This window comes from Labrus bergylta, chromosome 12 (genome assembly GCF_963930695.1).
Source record: "Labrus bergylta chromosome 12, fLabBer1.1, whole genome shotgun sequence".
NCBI lineage: Eukaryota > Metazoa > Chordata > Actinopteri > Labriformes > Labridae > Labrus > Labrus bergylta.
The window spans coordinates 18,431,536-18,443,768 of NC_089206.1; the positions used below are offsets into that span (position 1 = coordinate 18,431,536).

The 12,233-nt window shown below is 37.0% G+C and overlaps 3 protein-coding genes across 8 annotated transcripts in view; 2 read left to right on the top strand and 1 right to left on the bottom strand.

Moving 5' to 3' along the window:
* The window catches only part of clstn1 (calsyntenin 1), a 36,349-nt gene extending 32,155 nt beyond the window's left edge, over nt 1-4,194 (top strand). For all 4 annotated transcript variants that reach the window (XM_020632292.3, XM_020632295.3, XM_020632294.3 and 1 more), the window contains one exon: nt 801-4,194. In XM_020632292.3, the coding sequence (XP_020487948.1) occupies nt 801-995 (195 nt within the window). In that variant the 3' untranslated portion in view covers nt 996-4,194. The remainder of the gene's footprint in view (nt 1-800) is intronic.
* Nucleotides 4,195-4,253: 59 nt separating this feature from the next.
* On the bottom strand, nt 4,254-7,124 carry lzic (leucine zipper and CTNNBIP1 domain containing). Of its 2 annotated transcripts, none has more exons than XM_020632298.3 (7): nt 6,915-7,124; nt 6,500-6,625; nt 6,190-6,325; nt 5,996-6,094; nt 5,754-5,849; nt 5,473-5,554; nt 4,254-5,380 (listed from the first exon to the last, which is right to left on the bottom strand). In XM_020632298.3, the coding sequence occupies exons 2-7, from the start codon at nt 6,598-6,600 to the stop codon at nt 5,325-5,327; spliced, it is 570 nt and encodes a 189-aa protein (XP_020487954.1). In that variant the 5' UTR covers nt 6,601-6,625; nt 6,915-7,124; the 3' UTR covers nt 4,254-5,324. The 2 variants fall into 2 exon arrangements, with proteins under 2 accessions (XP_020487954.1, XP_020487953.1); XM_020632297.3 differs by having other exon boundaries at nt 6,905-7,123.
* A 56-nt stretch (nt 7,125-7,180) lies between these two features.
* Nucleotides 7,181-11,886, top strand: nmnat1 (nicotinamide nucleotide adenylyltransferase 1). 2 transcript variants are annotated; one of them, XM_020632190.3, is made up of 5 exons: nt 7,181-7,244; nt 7,583-7,711; nt 8,276-8,459; nt 9,806-9,930; nt 10,894-11,886. In XM_020632190.3, the coding sequence occupies exons 2-5, from the start codon at nt 7,597-7,599 to the stop codon at nt 11,292-11,294; spliced, it is 825 nt and encodes a 274-aa protein (XP_020487846.1). In that variant the 5' UTR covers nt 7,181-7,244; nt 7,583-7,596; the 3' UTR covers nt 11,295-11,886. The 2 variants fall into 2 exon arrangements, with proteins under 2 accessions (XP_020487846.1, XP_020487847.1); XM_020632191.3 differs by lacking the exon at nt 7,181-7,244 and having other exon boundaries at nt 7,261-7,711.
* The last annotated feature ends 347 nt before the right edge of the window (nt 11,887-12,233 follow it).

Genomic DNA, 12,233 nt, shown 5'->3' on the forward strand with positions numbered 1-12,233 from the left:
AACTGTGGCCTAGTTTGTTTATAGATATTTATCATGTAAAGCCTTTGCCAAGTAGAAAAGAAACACGCACACATCAATAACTTCTATCAATATAAGGATACTTTTGCTTCCAGTTTGTCTTATGGACATTTGAGAGAACATCTGAAAGCAGCAGTGAAAGCAGCAAGTCTCCGAAGTGACATTTTCTCATTAATGAGTCAGCGTTCTGGCAGGATATAAATATCTTCACAGTGGTGCTCATGCCTTTTTGAGATATGGTATGAACTTGCAACTAAAGTATCTTTTATGACTTTGCTCATAGCAAATAGCAGCTAAAGATACGAAGTAGACCAAAAACGAGTCCCAACAACTGCACCCACAGTGTCTTTCTCTTGTATTCATTATCGTTATATTTATTTTAAAAAGAGGGTCCTTAAATAGACTTAAATTAGTAAAATAATGAGCCTTATAATGTCATATCAAGCTAAAATATCTGGAAATATGTGTGAAAATATAGGTCAGGACATACACACATTTGATAACTCACTTTACCTCTAGACTTGCAGAAAATGACTTTGTTATTCTAAAACAAATTACAAACATATGAAGAGACTCAGTATTTTTTAAGAAGAAAATGTCCTTGAATTATTGATCTAAATTGCACTAGAATCTGAATATTAAGAAGTGTTTGTTGCTTAACTCAAAGTTACTTAGAATTATGTAGTACATTTGTAACATTTAAGAGTACAGTTTAGTCTCTAATAGTAAAAACCAGTGTCTCAAAAAGGGACTTGTCTCATTCTGCTTTGACTTCTACACAGACGTACGAGGACCAGCACAGCAGTGAGGAGGAGGAGGAAGAGGAGGAGGAGAGTGAGGACGGAGAGGAGGAAGATGACATCACAAGCGCTGAGTCAGAGAGCAGTGAAGATGAGGAGGGCGGGGAGCCGGAGGACCAGCAAGGGGCCAGCAGACAGCAGCAGCTGGAGTGGGACGATTCCACCCTCACCTACTAGAGGAACACACACACACACACACACACACACACACACACACACACACACACACACACACACACACACACACATTACAGTTAACACAAGCACAGACACACATCACCAAATCACACCCCCTGCTCTGCACACACTACAACCCCGTACAGCTACATGTCCAAGGAGCCATGATGTAAAAAAGAAAAAAAAGATAAAAACGCAAAAGAAAAATTCCCTTCAGCGTATATATGGTCAAGGTTTTCCTGTCGTTACCTTAGTGGTGGTAATCAGTGTAGTGTAGACATCACCGGATTGCTAATTTTTACTGTTTATTTTTTTATTTATTATATTTTAATTCCCGGGAAATCTTGGCCTACATTTGTTTGGAACTGTGTGAGGAAGCCAACCCTGCACTTTTTTGTTTTCTCTCAGACATATAAGGCTCTCAAATGGAGAATTTATTTTCTGATGTAAATTCTTTGCTTAATGCTATTAGAATCGTTTGCCGCTAAAGTCGTATATAGCTATGACTTGAGTTTCCTTGACTTGTTGTCCTCAGTAAACAACGCTTTTAACGAGTAGACTGCATTTTCCTTTTATTTTTCCTTTGTGTTTTTCTAGTGCATGAGGATATTTGAGAAGTCATAAATGTAGAGAAATCAATTGCTTTTTAAAGATTTTGTAAATATAAAGAAACCATGTAATTAGTCAATGTGTTAGTGAAGGCCTACTCAAACGGGGTCCAGTATCTAAAATGACGCAGTACGTAATGTAGAATATTTGTGTTACAAAAGGCTGTAGCATGTCGCTCAATTTCTGCAAAAGCAATTCCATCATGCTTGTACAAAAAAAATGTCTGCTTCATGACGAGAAACCCAGGACATTTAAGAGGAGGTTTTCATGACAAATCAGTTTTCAATTTTGTCTTTTTCTTTATCGCAAAGAAGGAAAATGCTTCTTTTCCTTTCTCATAGGCAGGATTGGATGGTGTCATCTTCATACACGCTTTGCTTTGCTTGCACAGGTGTCGGTGTATTTCATTCCCAATAGATCTCACTGTTGTACAGAAGGGATTTCCCTTTTCTTTTTTTTCAGGGTAATCATACATGCTAATGTACAAACCAACATTTCGAGTGGAACGGTACAACCCCAGGCCAGCAGGTACTGTAGTGCTGTTGATCTGGAAGTATGGGTACTAACATTTCTGCCAGTGTGTTTGGAGTAAGTAGAGAGATTTCCTCAGCAGCTTTTAGAGCTTTTTGACCGCATCCCAGTCCTGCTGTGCTGACAGAAGTAGGATGGGGGGGGAAAAACCTTCAAACTACTGAAAGAGCAGATTTATGACAGACAGAGCTTTAGAGGAGCTTACTGGAACCTTTGGTGTTTGTTTATTGGGGGAGAGAGGAGAAATGAAAGTACTTTTCAGGATTGCTTTATAGCAAACTAATTTACATGGCACAGCTATTTAATCTGAAATAATAAAACAGATAAAGGATTCATTTTAAAACTGGTTTCCTATTGCAAAATAAGAGCCATCTTTATTATAATTCAAGGAATTACACTTAAATGTATGACTGCTTAGTTAACAATAGGTAAACATATCAGAAATGAATCTTCTTGTGGATATCTTCAAATGAAATATTTTTTGCAGTAGACCACTAGATTTTATTGTACAAGGAACTGTACTGTAGAGTTGTTTTCAAGATATTTGTTTACATTTGGTAAACTGATTTTCCTTCTTCTAGTATCAAGCTTATACAATTGATTGGGAAAATGTGTCCGACCTCTCAGACTGTTGTATATATCTTTCACAACACCAGATACTAATGTACCTTCACACTTAACTGTTAAGTGTTTGTGTCTTGTATTTTCTTTGGGTACCAAGCAAATATAAACATCTCCCAAACCTGCACAATGAAAGCAGATCAGATTTTGGGCTGTGAAGTGAACAGAATGTGGCATTATCGGGAGTAGAAATGTTGGTGTTGCGAGTCTTTATTTTGCATGCAATTTTATTTTCAGAGGCCATGGATTTGAATTTAACAAAGACAATTTCTTTTGAGGGTATGAATCCGACAGTTGGTTGTATTAGCTTCAATTAATTTATGATTTTTAGGAGGTCTGTGGTGCAAAGTGAGTAGTTAACAGTCTCCCCTCCATGATGACTTGGGACTTGTTAAAAGAGGGCCACGTCTGAACAGGCTGAGATGGGAGTGCCTTTTTCCGATCATAGCGCAATTAGCAGGTCTAACAAAAACACTCATTGGTGCGCTTTTATTTGTGGAATTATTTGTTTTTTTATTTGTTTAAAGCTAGAGATGGGGATTTACATTTTTTCAGTTGTAAGAATACTCCACATTACAAATGAAAGAGGTTTTACATAGATGTCTTGTGTCCATGTTGATGTTTAGAGGAACTAGATCCATATTGTATCTTCTATATTGTACGCAATCATTGATGGAATCCACCTTTAAAAAGATGTACAGTACATTATAAAATTGCTTTGGCAGCATACGTTGGTATACTGTTAATTCACCTATTTGTGTATAGTGGAAGGTAATTTTGAACAGTGTCCTATTGCCTGAGTTGTTGAGAAATGATTTTGAGGGCAGCATGAAATTCACATGAACCAGAGAATACTAAGCCTGTCGACTTGAAAGTTTCAGTATGTCAAACACTTGATGTCCACATTTCATCTACAACTTAATAATAAAATGTCATGGGTCACTGCTATGTGCACACTGAATCTTCAATCAAGTCTCTTCACAGTGACTCCACCATCTCCACTTTTCGGAGTGTAATGCTTTCTGATAAGCCCCTGAGCTAAGTGTAAGTTGGTTGAATTGAATGTCACTGCCTAACAAACTGAAATGCAGCCATACGGTAATAACACTAATGATGTAAAGGGGGCGTTAACGTTGCATGAGCCACACGTTTTTATTACTTTCCATGTGGGCTTGTTAGACTGGAGTGAGAAAGGAGGCGCTATACACTGCTCATTCTCAGATTGTCTGTGTCACATGTCCAGATATTTTTCTTTTCCCTGTTTTGTTTTCTTTTAAAAATTTGCTCAAAACGGAAGGTAACAATGTTTTCTGAACGATTGAATGTTTCCTTTCTGCTTGTTGGAGCTGCTCTCACTTTCCTAACAATTTAAAGGCAAATTGTAGTGAAGTCGATGCTTGCTCATAAACAAAATAAAGGGTGATGAGATGGGGTATAACTTCTGTGTACTCTTGTTTTCTTCAAACATCACACGTACATAAAACTACTTAAAGTGAATTATAAGACATGAGGAGGCAGCTTTAATAACACAACAGAATAAACACAGGGGCCGATCAAAGTACTTTACAAAGACAAAAACAATTAAAGATAATGACAAAACCAGAGTAAAATACATAGAGACAGAAGTAATACATGTAGACAGTGATGCAGAGTAGAAATTGGAGTAATAGTGCCCTCTGGTGGTGAAACAAATATGTTAAGGTCAAAACATGGGAAAACAAATAAATAAATATTAATTTTCTTCCTCTTAAAGTTAGAAACAGCAGCTTAAAGCCTTATTATTTATAGATACTGCTGTAAACACTGACTTCAAAACTGTTTGAACTACTCACTAAGAAAAAAAGGAAATTGATTTTGTGAATGTATATCCATTTATAAGCACAAACTGCAAGATCATCCATGATTACATAAAATGATTTTTTTAAATGATAGAAACAAGAAACAGATCACAAATTCATATACGTATACCCTATTCCTATATTTAAGTTCAGGGTAGTTAAAGCTTTGCCACTCTGGGGGCCTTTTTTTAGATATGTTGTTAGATATGTTGATCTACCTTCCAACTTGTTGCCAAATCGTACTGTACAGTACACATCAAATGTGCATTCTGTGTACAAGTTGACAGAGTAGTGTTACTAATAAAGGTCATGATTCTTTGCTATTTTGTTAAAATCATCACAGAAAGCAAAGTGAATTTAAAAAAGACATCTTGAACATTTACAAAACTAAAAAAGAAAATCAACATCTTAAAAACACAACGTTTACTATTTAAGTTTTCAAGAAAAATGAGCCCAGCAACAAGTGACTGTTTCTCTTGAACTGCTTGGCCTATCCTTCACATTCAACAAATCAAAAGGTTGTACCGGCAATACAATCACCATCTATCTGGACAAATAAAAGACACTTACAAAATTTAAGGGTTGCAAAATAATACTGTTTAAAAAGTGTTAGGAAATCCAGAAACACCAGAAGTGCACTGATGGTTTACAAAACGTACTGATCAATTGGCACATATCTGTCTCGATAATGACAATGAGTTAATCTTTTTAATAAAATCTAAAAAAAATACTATGCCTTTGTTTTTACTCCAGAGCTAGCTAAGGCCATTATTTTGTCTTCAGAGCCTGGAAGAGAAAGCAAAACATGATAAGTATGACATTCATGCAAAAACTACTAATGAAAAAACATCTCAGTGAGCTCACAAGATTTTTCTCACCTGAATTTGCAGTCACTTTTTCAAACTGGCTCAGAGTTGCTGTCGCATTCTCGGTAAGAAAAGTCTCATCCTCTGAAGTGAGCTGTCAAAGCAGCCAGAAGCAACATTTTAGAAAATAAGATGTTAACAATGTGACCGTTTCATATGAGGTGAGATGTTGGCCTGTTGTAGCATCTACACTGCCATCATGGTGATAATTACATGACAAAAATAAATAAGAGCAGCTTTTAGGAATATGAATCATCCATGAAAAAAAAATCACATCTCTTCTGAGTCCCTACCTTCTCTCCAAGTTTTCTTAAGGCTGTGAGGATTTCCATTTTCTGCTGTGTGTACACATGCCTTGATAGTTTCCCCACCATTACATCACGATCCATCTGTGGAAAATGTCACATGAAAGTTTCAAGCCAACTTAATGGACACTAAATAGTGACTGGGAAGTCCGATTACACACATACCGGTACTAAACAGATTTGCATTAAAAAAAAAATTGCAAATATATCAACAACACAGCAGTGCAAACCTCTGCTAGTCTGGTCCTTAGCTGTCCGGGCTGCTTCTTTGCAAAGAGTCGAATCACCTCTGGTGTTTTGAATGCCTGGCTGATGGCAGCCTGGATTGCCTGATGAAGACAGAAACATTGCAGACTTCAACACTTATTCTTTAAGTTTATTTTACTACAACATAAACATGATACAGCAGTTCAATCGTCCATACCAGCTGCATTCCACTGAGATCATCCACAAGGGTCATATCCCCTGTCATGATCTTCTTCAAAGAGTCGTTGAATTCACTCAGCTGCTCTAAAGTTTCCTTCTTTGTCTCCTCGTACTCTTCCTCGTCCAGTTCTTCCCTGAAATGAACACAGAAAGGATGAGAAACTAAGAGCTACAAAAAAAACAAAATGCATACTTTATTGCACAGACCATCTCATGATCATGTTGTAGCTTAAACAGTCAAATTAATTCCCAAGCATCTACAGTCCTTAATTAACTGATGAGTTAAATGTACTGTTTTTAATTAGCACCTGCATTCCTCCAGATCCTGAAGCTGCTGCATAAGTCTGTCAAGTTGCTCTTCCATGTTTTGCTTCAATTTTCCAGTTTCCGATTTCCCTCTAGAAGCCATCTCTAATTAAACGTGTATTTAAAACCTTTTGGGAAAGCAAGACAGAATAAAACAGACGACAAATATAAGTCCAAGTGGTGATTTGTGGCTCACACATTAGTTATCCTTAACCCAGCATGATATACAGACTGCATCACTGTGACGCTATGGAGAAGAGTTACGACAACCTGTTTAAACATGTACGTTACTATTAAGAAACTGTGACTAAAATAACACGACCTCGGATCTTAAACCACGTCATATCACTGCACATGTTGTTTGTTTAGCTGATTGCTAGCTACAATGCTAAAGCAAAACATCTCACCGGGACTCGCTCTGTGAAATGTTCGTTCAGTGAGTTAATATTTGCCGCAGTTGACAATTTTTTACAATTAATTCACAGATCTGAGACTGCACTCCGGCGAAAAAAAACATAAACCGCGAACATAAACTACGTTCAAATTCGGCTGTGAGGTTTAATGCTAGTCGAGTCTGTGTTTGTGAATGTAGCCTTGTGAGTGTGGGTGCGGCTGTCTCTCTTCCTGGTTGATTCTGTCCAATCAGATGTCTTGAACGTAATGACGACATAGCGATATGATCAGCGCCGTAGAGGACGCTGTGGTGCATTACAGAGCTGCCGAGCAGAACGAAGCTGCTTCTTCTAGGTCGTACAGTGATCATTTATTTACAGTTTAGAAGATAACAAAAAAAAAAAAAAGGGGTGAACAACGCAAGCTTAATTGTCCACGCTTAGTTTTTTATTTACGTTTTTATTCTGTATTATATATTTTTTCTGAATTAGCAGCAAGCCCGCCTTGTTTAGTTTCATATTGAGCTAATGTTAGCTTGGGTTTATAATTTAATGCGCTAATGTTTACGAAAGTTAACAAACTGACAATTGACGTTTGTAAATATTTTTTACATGTGAATATTTTAAAAATAAATTCACTAACTTCAGTCCTTGTTTTCTTCACACTGTTTGCGGGGCTTGGCGTGAATCCAGCCCCAGTGTGAGGCATGGAGGGTCAGGCTGTAACAGAGGTGGTCCTGCTGGCCTGTGGGTCCTTCAACCCCATCACCAACATGCACCTGAGGATGTTTGAACTCGCTCGAGATCATCTGGTAGACACAGGTTGTGTGAAATGAGACTTAAATTCTTCTAAATATTCTTCTCATTTGATTTAAAGTTTGTTCCCCCAAATATAAAACACATCCTTTATGTATTTACACTTAATTTGCTTAGAGTTAGAAATCCTTAATCTCTTAGATTGTGCTTAAACCCCAACACAGCTGTGGTGAATGTGTTTTGGTTGTGCTGCTTAGTACTCAGAAACGTTATGTGTATTCATCAGATATCTGTAGTCTCATGTATATCATCCCTGTGTTGTTAGAAAGTAATTTCCATGAAGTATATTTTAATACTGTCAGCAGTGGAATATATTCCAGGATCCAATGTGGTCCAGTACATTTAAATCCATCTCCATTTTAGTAGAATTGAGGCTTCTTCAGAACTAGATTCTTAACTTTAAAACGTATTCAAACTATTTAATACAAATGTAGCAATGCAACAATTTAAAAATACTGCACCCATTACTTATCCATTACTACCACACCAGCTCTATGTTCTAAGTATCATGAGATAACGTGATTGATGATTGATTTCTTAATTGATTGAAACATCTGTTTGTTGTCTAAGGTCAGTACAGGGTGGTGAAAGGCATCATCTCCCCTGTTGGTGATGGCTATAAGAAGAAGGGTTTGATCGAGGCCAGCCACCGACTGGAGATGGCTCGCTTGGCCACTAAGGACTCAGACTGGATCACTGTAGATGCCTGGGAGTGTTTGCAGCCAGAGTGGGTGGAGACAGCTAAAGTTGTTCGGTAAGTTTAGAATTCTTATGTGTTGTAGGTGACAGTGCCTGTGCTTGGTAAAAGTGAAAGTAAATCTGCCAAAGAAGCTAACACCGTTCCTTACAGATCTCCCAGTACCCTTATTTACTTTAATTCTTCTCCGACAAATACCTCAGGAAACTTCCTTATCACATCTTTTAACATAGCCACAGAGGGTAGTGAAGACTGTTAGAGTAATGATTTACTAGTATATCAGATAGCAGTTTAATATTTGACTTGCTGCCTCAGTGTAAGTATTGAAAGTTGGCATGAAGTTGAAACAATTGTTAACAAATGTGATGATAGCTGAACTCTCTAGTCATCTTAATAAATCCCGCACCCTATCATCTGAGCTGTTCAAACATACACTACATTTAGCTCTTGCAGTTGTAATGGAAAAAGTCCTTAATGTTCAGTGTAACATGAGGTTTCCCTTCATTCAGTAGCCTTTATGTATCACTCATGAAACTCTCTATAACTGTATGGTAGGACATTTCATCTGTATATTTAAAATGGGAAAAAAATAATATTCCAAAGAATCTTAATCTATAATTGATTTGAAATCAATCAAACTTCTGACCTGATATGTGGCTATATTGCAAATTTTGCAGGTTACCTGAGAACATTATTTATATTTTCTCTACAACTGTATTCCCAAGCTTTTTTCTGTCACTTTGCAATTTCTAATTCAATTTCTGATTCATATCTTTCAGGTTTTTTTAACAGCTAAAAATATATATTTTTACAATATATATTTTAAAATTTCTTCATCACTAAAAGCAAATGTCCTGAGAAAAAGAAATGTTGATACTATTGACTATTTTCTTCTACAATGTGGCAAGACAGTTCCAGATTGTAAAAAGTTGATCCATGCCTTCAGTTGAATTATTCGGACGATTGAAAGTACAGTGTTAGAGGGAAAATGGCTTTTAATGTTTGAGTATAAACACCACATCACATTTTGTAGATTACTGGGAAGCATAGCTTTTAGCTTTTGAATTTAAGTATACAAAAAAAAAAAGAATAGTAATGTAACAATGTGATATCTTTGATGCTGATGGTTAATGAATCAGAAAATGTTTTGAAATTGCAGAATCTTGTGGCAGTCTTCAGAGACCACACAGGAAACTATAACTTAAAGACTTTGATGAGAATAATCAGATAAATAAATAATATAAATGACATCCCAAAACAGTTAAGACATTTTATTAGCTGTGTGATTGTTAAGAACTTTTAATGAAAATAATGTTTATTGTAAGGGAAACTCTATGCATTGCTGTTACATGTAAAACAAATTCTATCTTTCGTGATGACTTTTTTTTTCTGAATTCACTTAGGCATCACTATGACGACCTGCTGGCAGCAGAGCAGAACATCGATGACGTGGACACAGTCAAATACACAAAAAGAAGACGTGTAGAAGAGAATCATTTTCAGGGTTCATCTAGTGACAGAGGCAGAGGTAGGCCTAGTTTAAATATGTTTAAGTATGTAACCTAAGTATTCTGCTCTTGGCTCTCTTTTCATCTCCTCCCTTTTTTCATTTATGGTCCCTGTCAACCTGCCTGAGCTTGCTCCCACTGTATTTAAAGTAAGCTGTACTCAGCTTAACTCATAATAGGAGATGACGGTTAAAGGGTGTAGTATTGATTTGTGTTGTGACTTGCACCCAATCCCACACCTAGTGAGTACTACACAGAATCAGACAGGTTAGGTGTAAGACTAAAAGAGGGGAGCCTAAGTGACAAAGATAGCAAATGCAAGCGACCAACTTTCCTACGTGGTTTGACAACATTCTTCCAACTAGTGACAAGAAGTTAGACTGCATGAATGTCTAATAGGAAGCTGCACCAGGAGTATAAGCATCAGCAAGAGAGGTGCATACTGTGCCATGTCATTAAAAGTTATATAAGAATTTAATGAGAATTTACCTCTGATGATACTTATTTAAATATTCCTTTTTCACAGACTACTTGTTAGTTGCTAAACTGTAAATCTCTTGAATCGAGCTGACCAGTTTTCCCAGCATGAGCTGCAAACAGAGAGCGGTGGTCTCATCGTGACAAGTTTTATTTATCTATCTATTAAAGTTATTTCATTGGGCTTTTTATGCTTCAATTAAGAGACAGGATAGTGGATAGAATCCAAAATCAAGGAGAGAGCGAGTGGGGAATGACATGCGGCAAAAGAGCCACAGGTCGTATTCGAACCCTTGGATGTCTGCTTTTAGGATTGTAGCCTCTGTACATGGAGCACCAACTAACCACTAGGCCACCTGTGCTCTAATCATGACTGAATTTAAGAATAATATATAAATTATACATCTTTAATTTTTCATTTAAAAAGGATTACTTGTACAAAAGCTTTAATGAGTGTATATTTCAGCTTTTCCATTCTCTTAATCATTCTCTTTCTATATGCTCAGACAGCTCTCAGGTGATGTTGCTCTGCGGGGCGGATGTCCTGGAGTCCTTTGGCATCCCCAATCTGTGGAAGCAGGAGGACATCGCTGAGATTGTTGGCCGTTACGGTTTGGTTTGCATCACCCGAAACAGTAATGACCCTCACAAGTTCATCCACCAATCAGACACACTTTGGAAGTATCGCAAGAACATCCATGTGGTCCGAGAGTGGGTGACCAATGAGATCTCAGCCACTCACATTCGTCGGGCATTGCGGCGAGGTCGAAGTGTCAGGTATCTGCTTCCAGACAAAGTTGTTCGCTATGTACAAGAGAATGACCTCTACAGTGCTGAAAGCGAGAAGAAAAATGCAGATGTGGTCCTAGCACCCTTTCAGAAATGCTCGGGTGCCTTATCAAGCTGAGGCAGTTTAAGCTGGTTGCGATTAGTGCCGTGGGTTAACAATATATTGTAATTTATACACATTTTTGTATGCTTTTTTAAGTCCCCACCAGTGCCTACCAAGCACAGCCTTTTTTGTAATGGGCTTGTGACTTTTAAGAATATTAACCTGCTTAGACCTCTCTAATTGAAGTCAATTAATAACACTATGGCCTGCTTTAATTTATTTTGTGTGTCTGAAGAAGTACAACAGTCATAAAAACCTTAACTGAACAACAGTTTAGTCTTAATGGTATAGCTTAAAATAAATCTAGATATTTATAAGTTCATTTAAATAGTCAGCCTATCTTTTTTATTGATAGTATATAATGTTATATTAAGAACAAATTGATTTGAATAGCTTTCCTTGCTTTATTAAGAGTTCTGCCCCTTTGCATCAGTACACTGAACCTACTTCACATATTTCGATGGTTACCTTGAGCAGCATTTTCCCACACACTCTCAGGGAGAAGAAGGACATTTGCATCAAATATGTGTACTCTGCTGTTGATTTGAAAATGTAGGTTTGATCTGTATTGACTGGAAACAAAATAAACAATGCTCTTTGTTTCCCACACTGTGATGTTTTCATTGTTTTTGGCATTAGCAACAGGTTAAGAGTTCAAGAAGTGTGAAATTGGTGCCTCTTTCCTTTTTTGATCAAAGTGCTGATTGTCATGTTGACTTATCTTTCAGGAATCCATCACTGATGGAAGAAATAACAAGTGGCAACAAAGTGAGAGCAATGAGATTAGATGACTGCTTAACTGATTACATCGTATCAGAATTAGTGCCTATTTATTTTTAACTTTGATGTGGGTGTGATGGTATTATTGGATAAAAAGACTTATATATACCATTTAAGTTTAAATTACTTGATTACATTTTTAAAAAGTACAAGGCTGTGGTTTATTCTCAATAA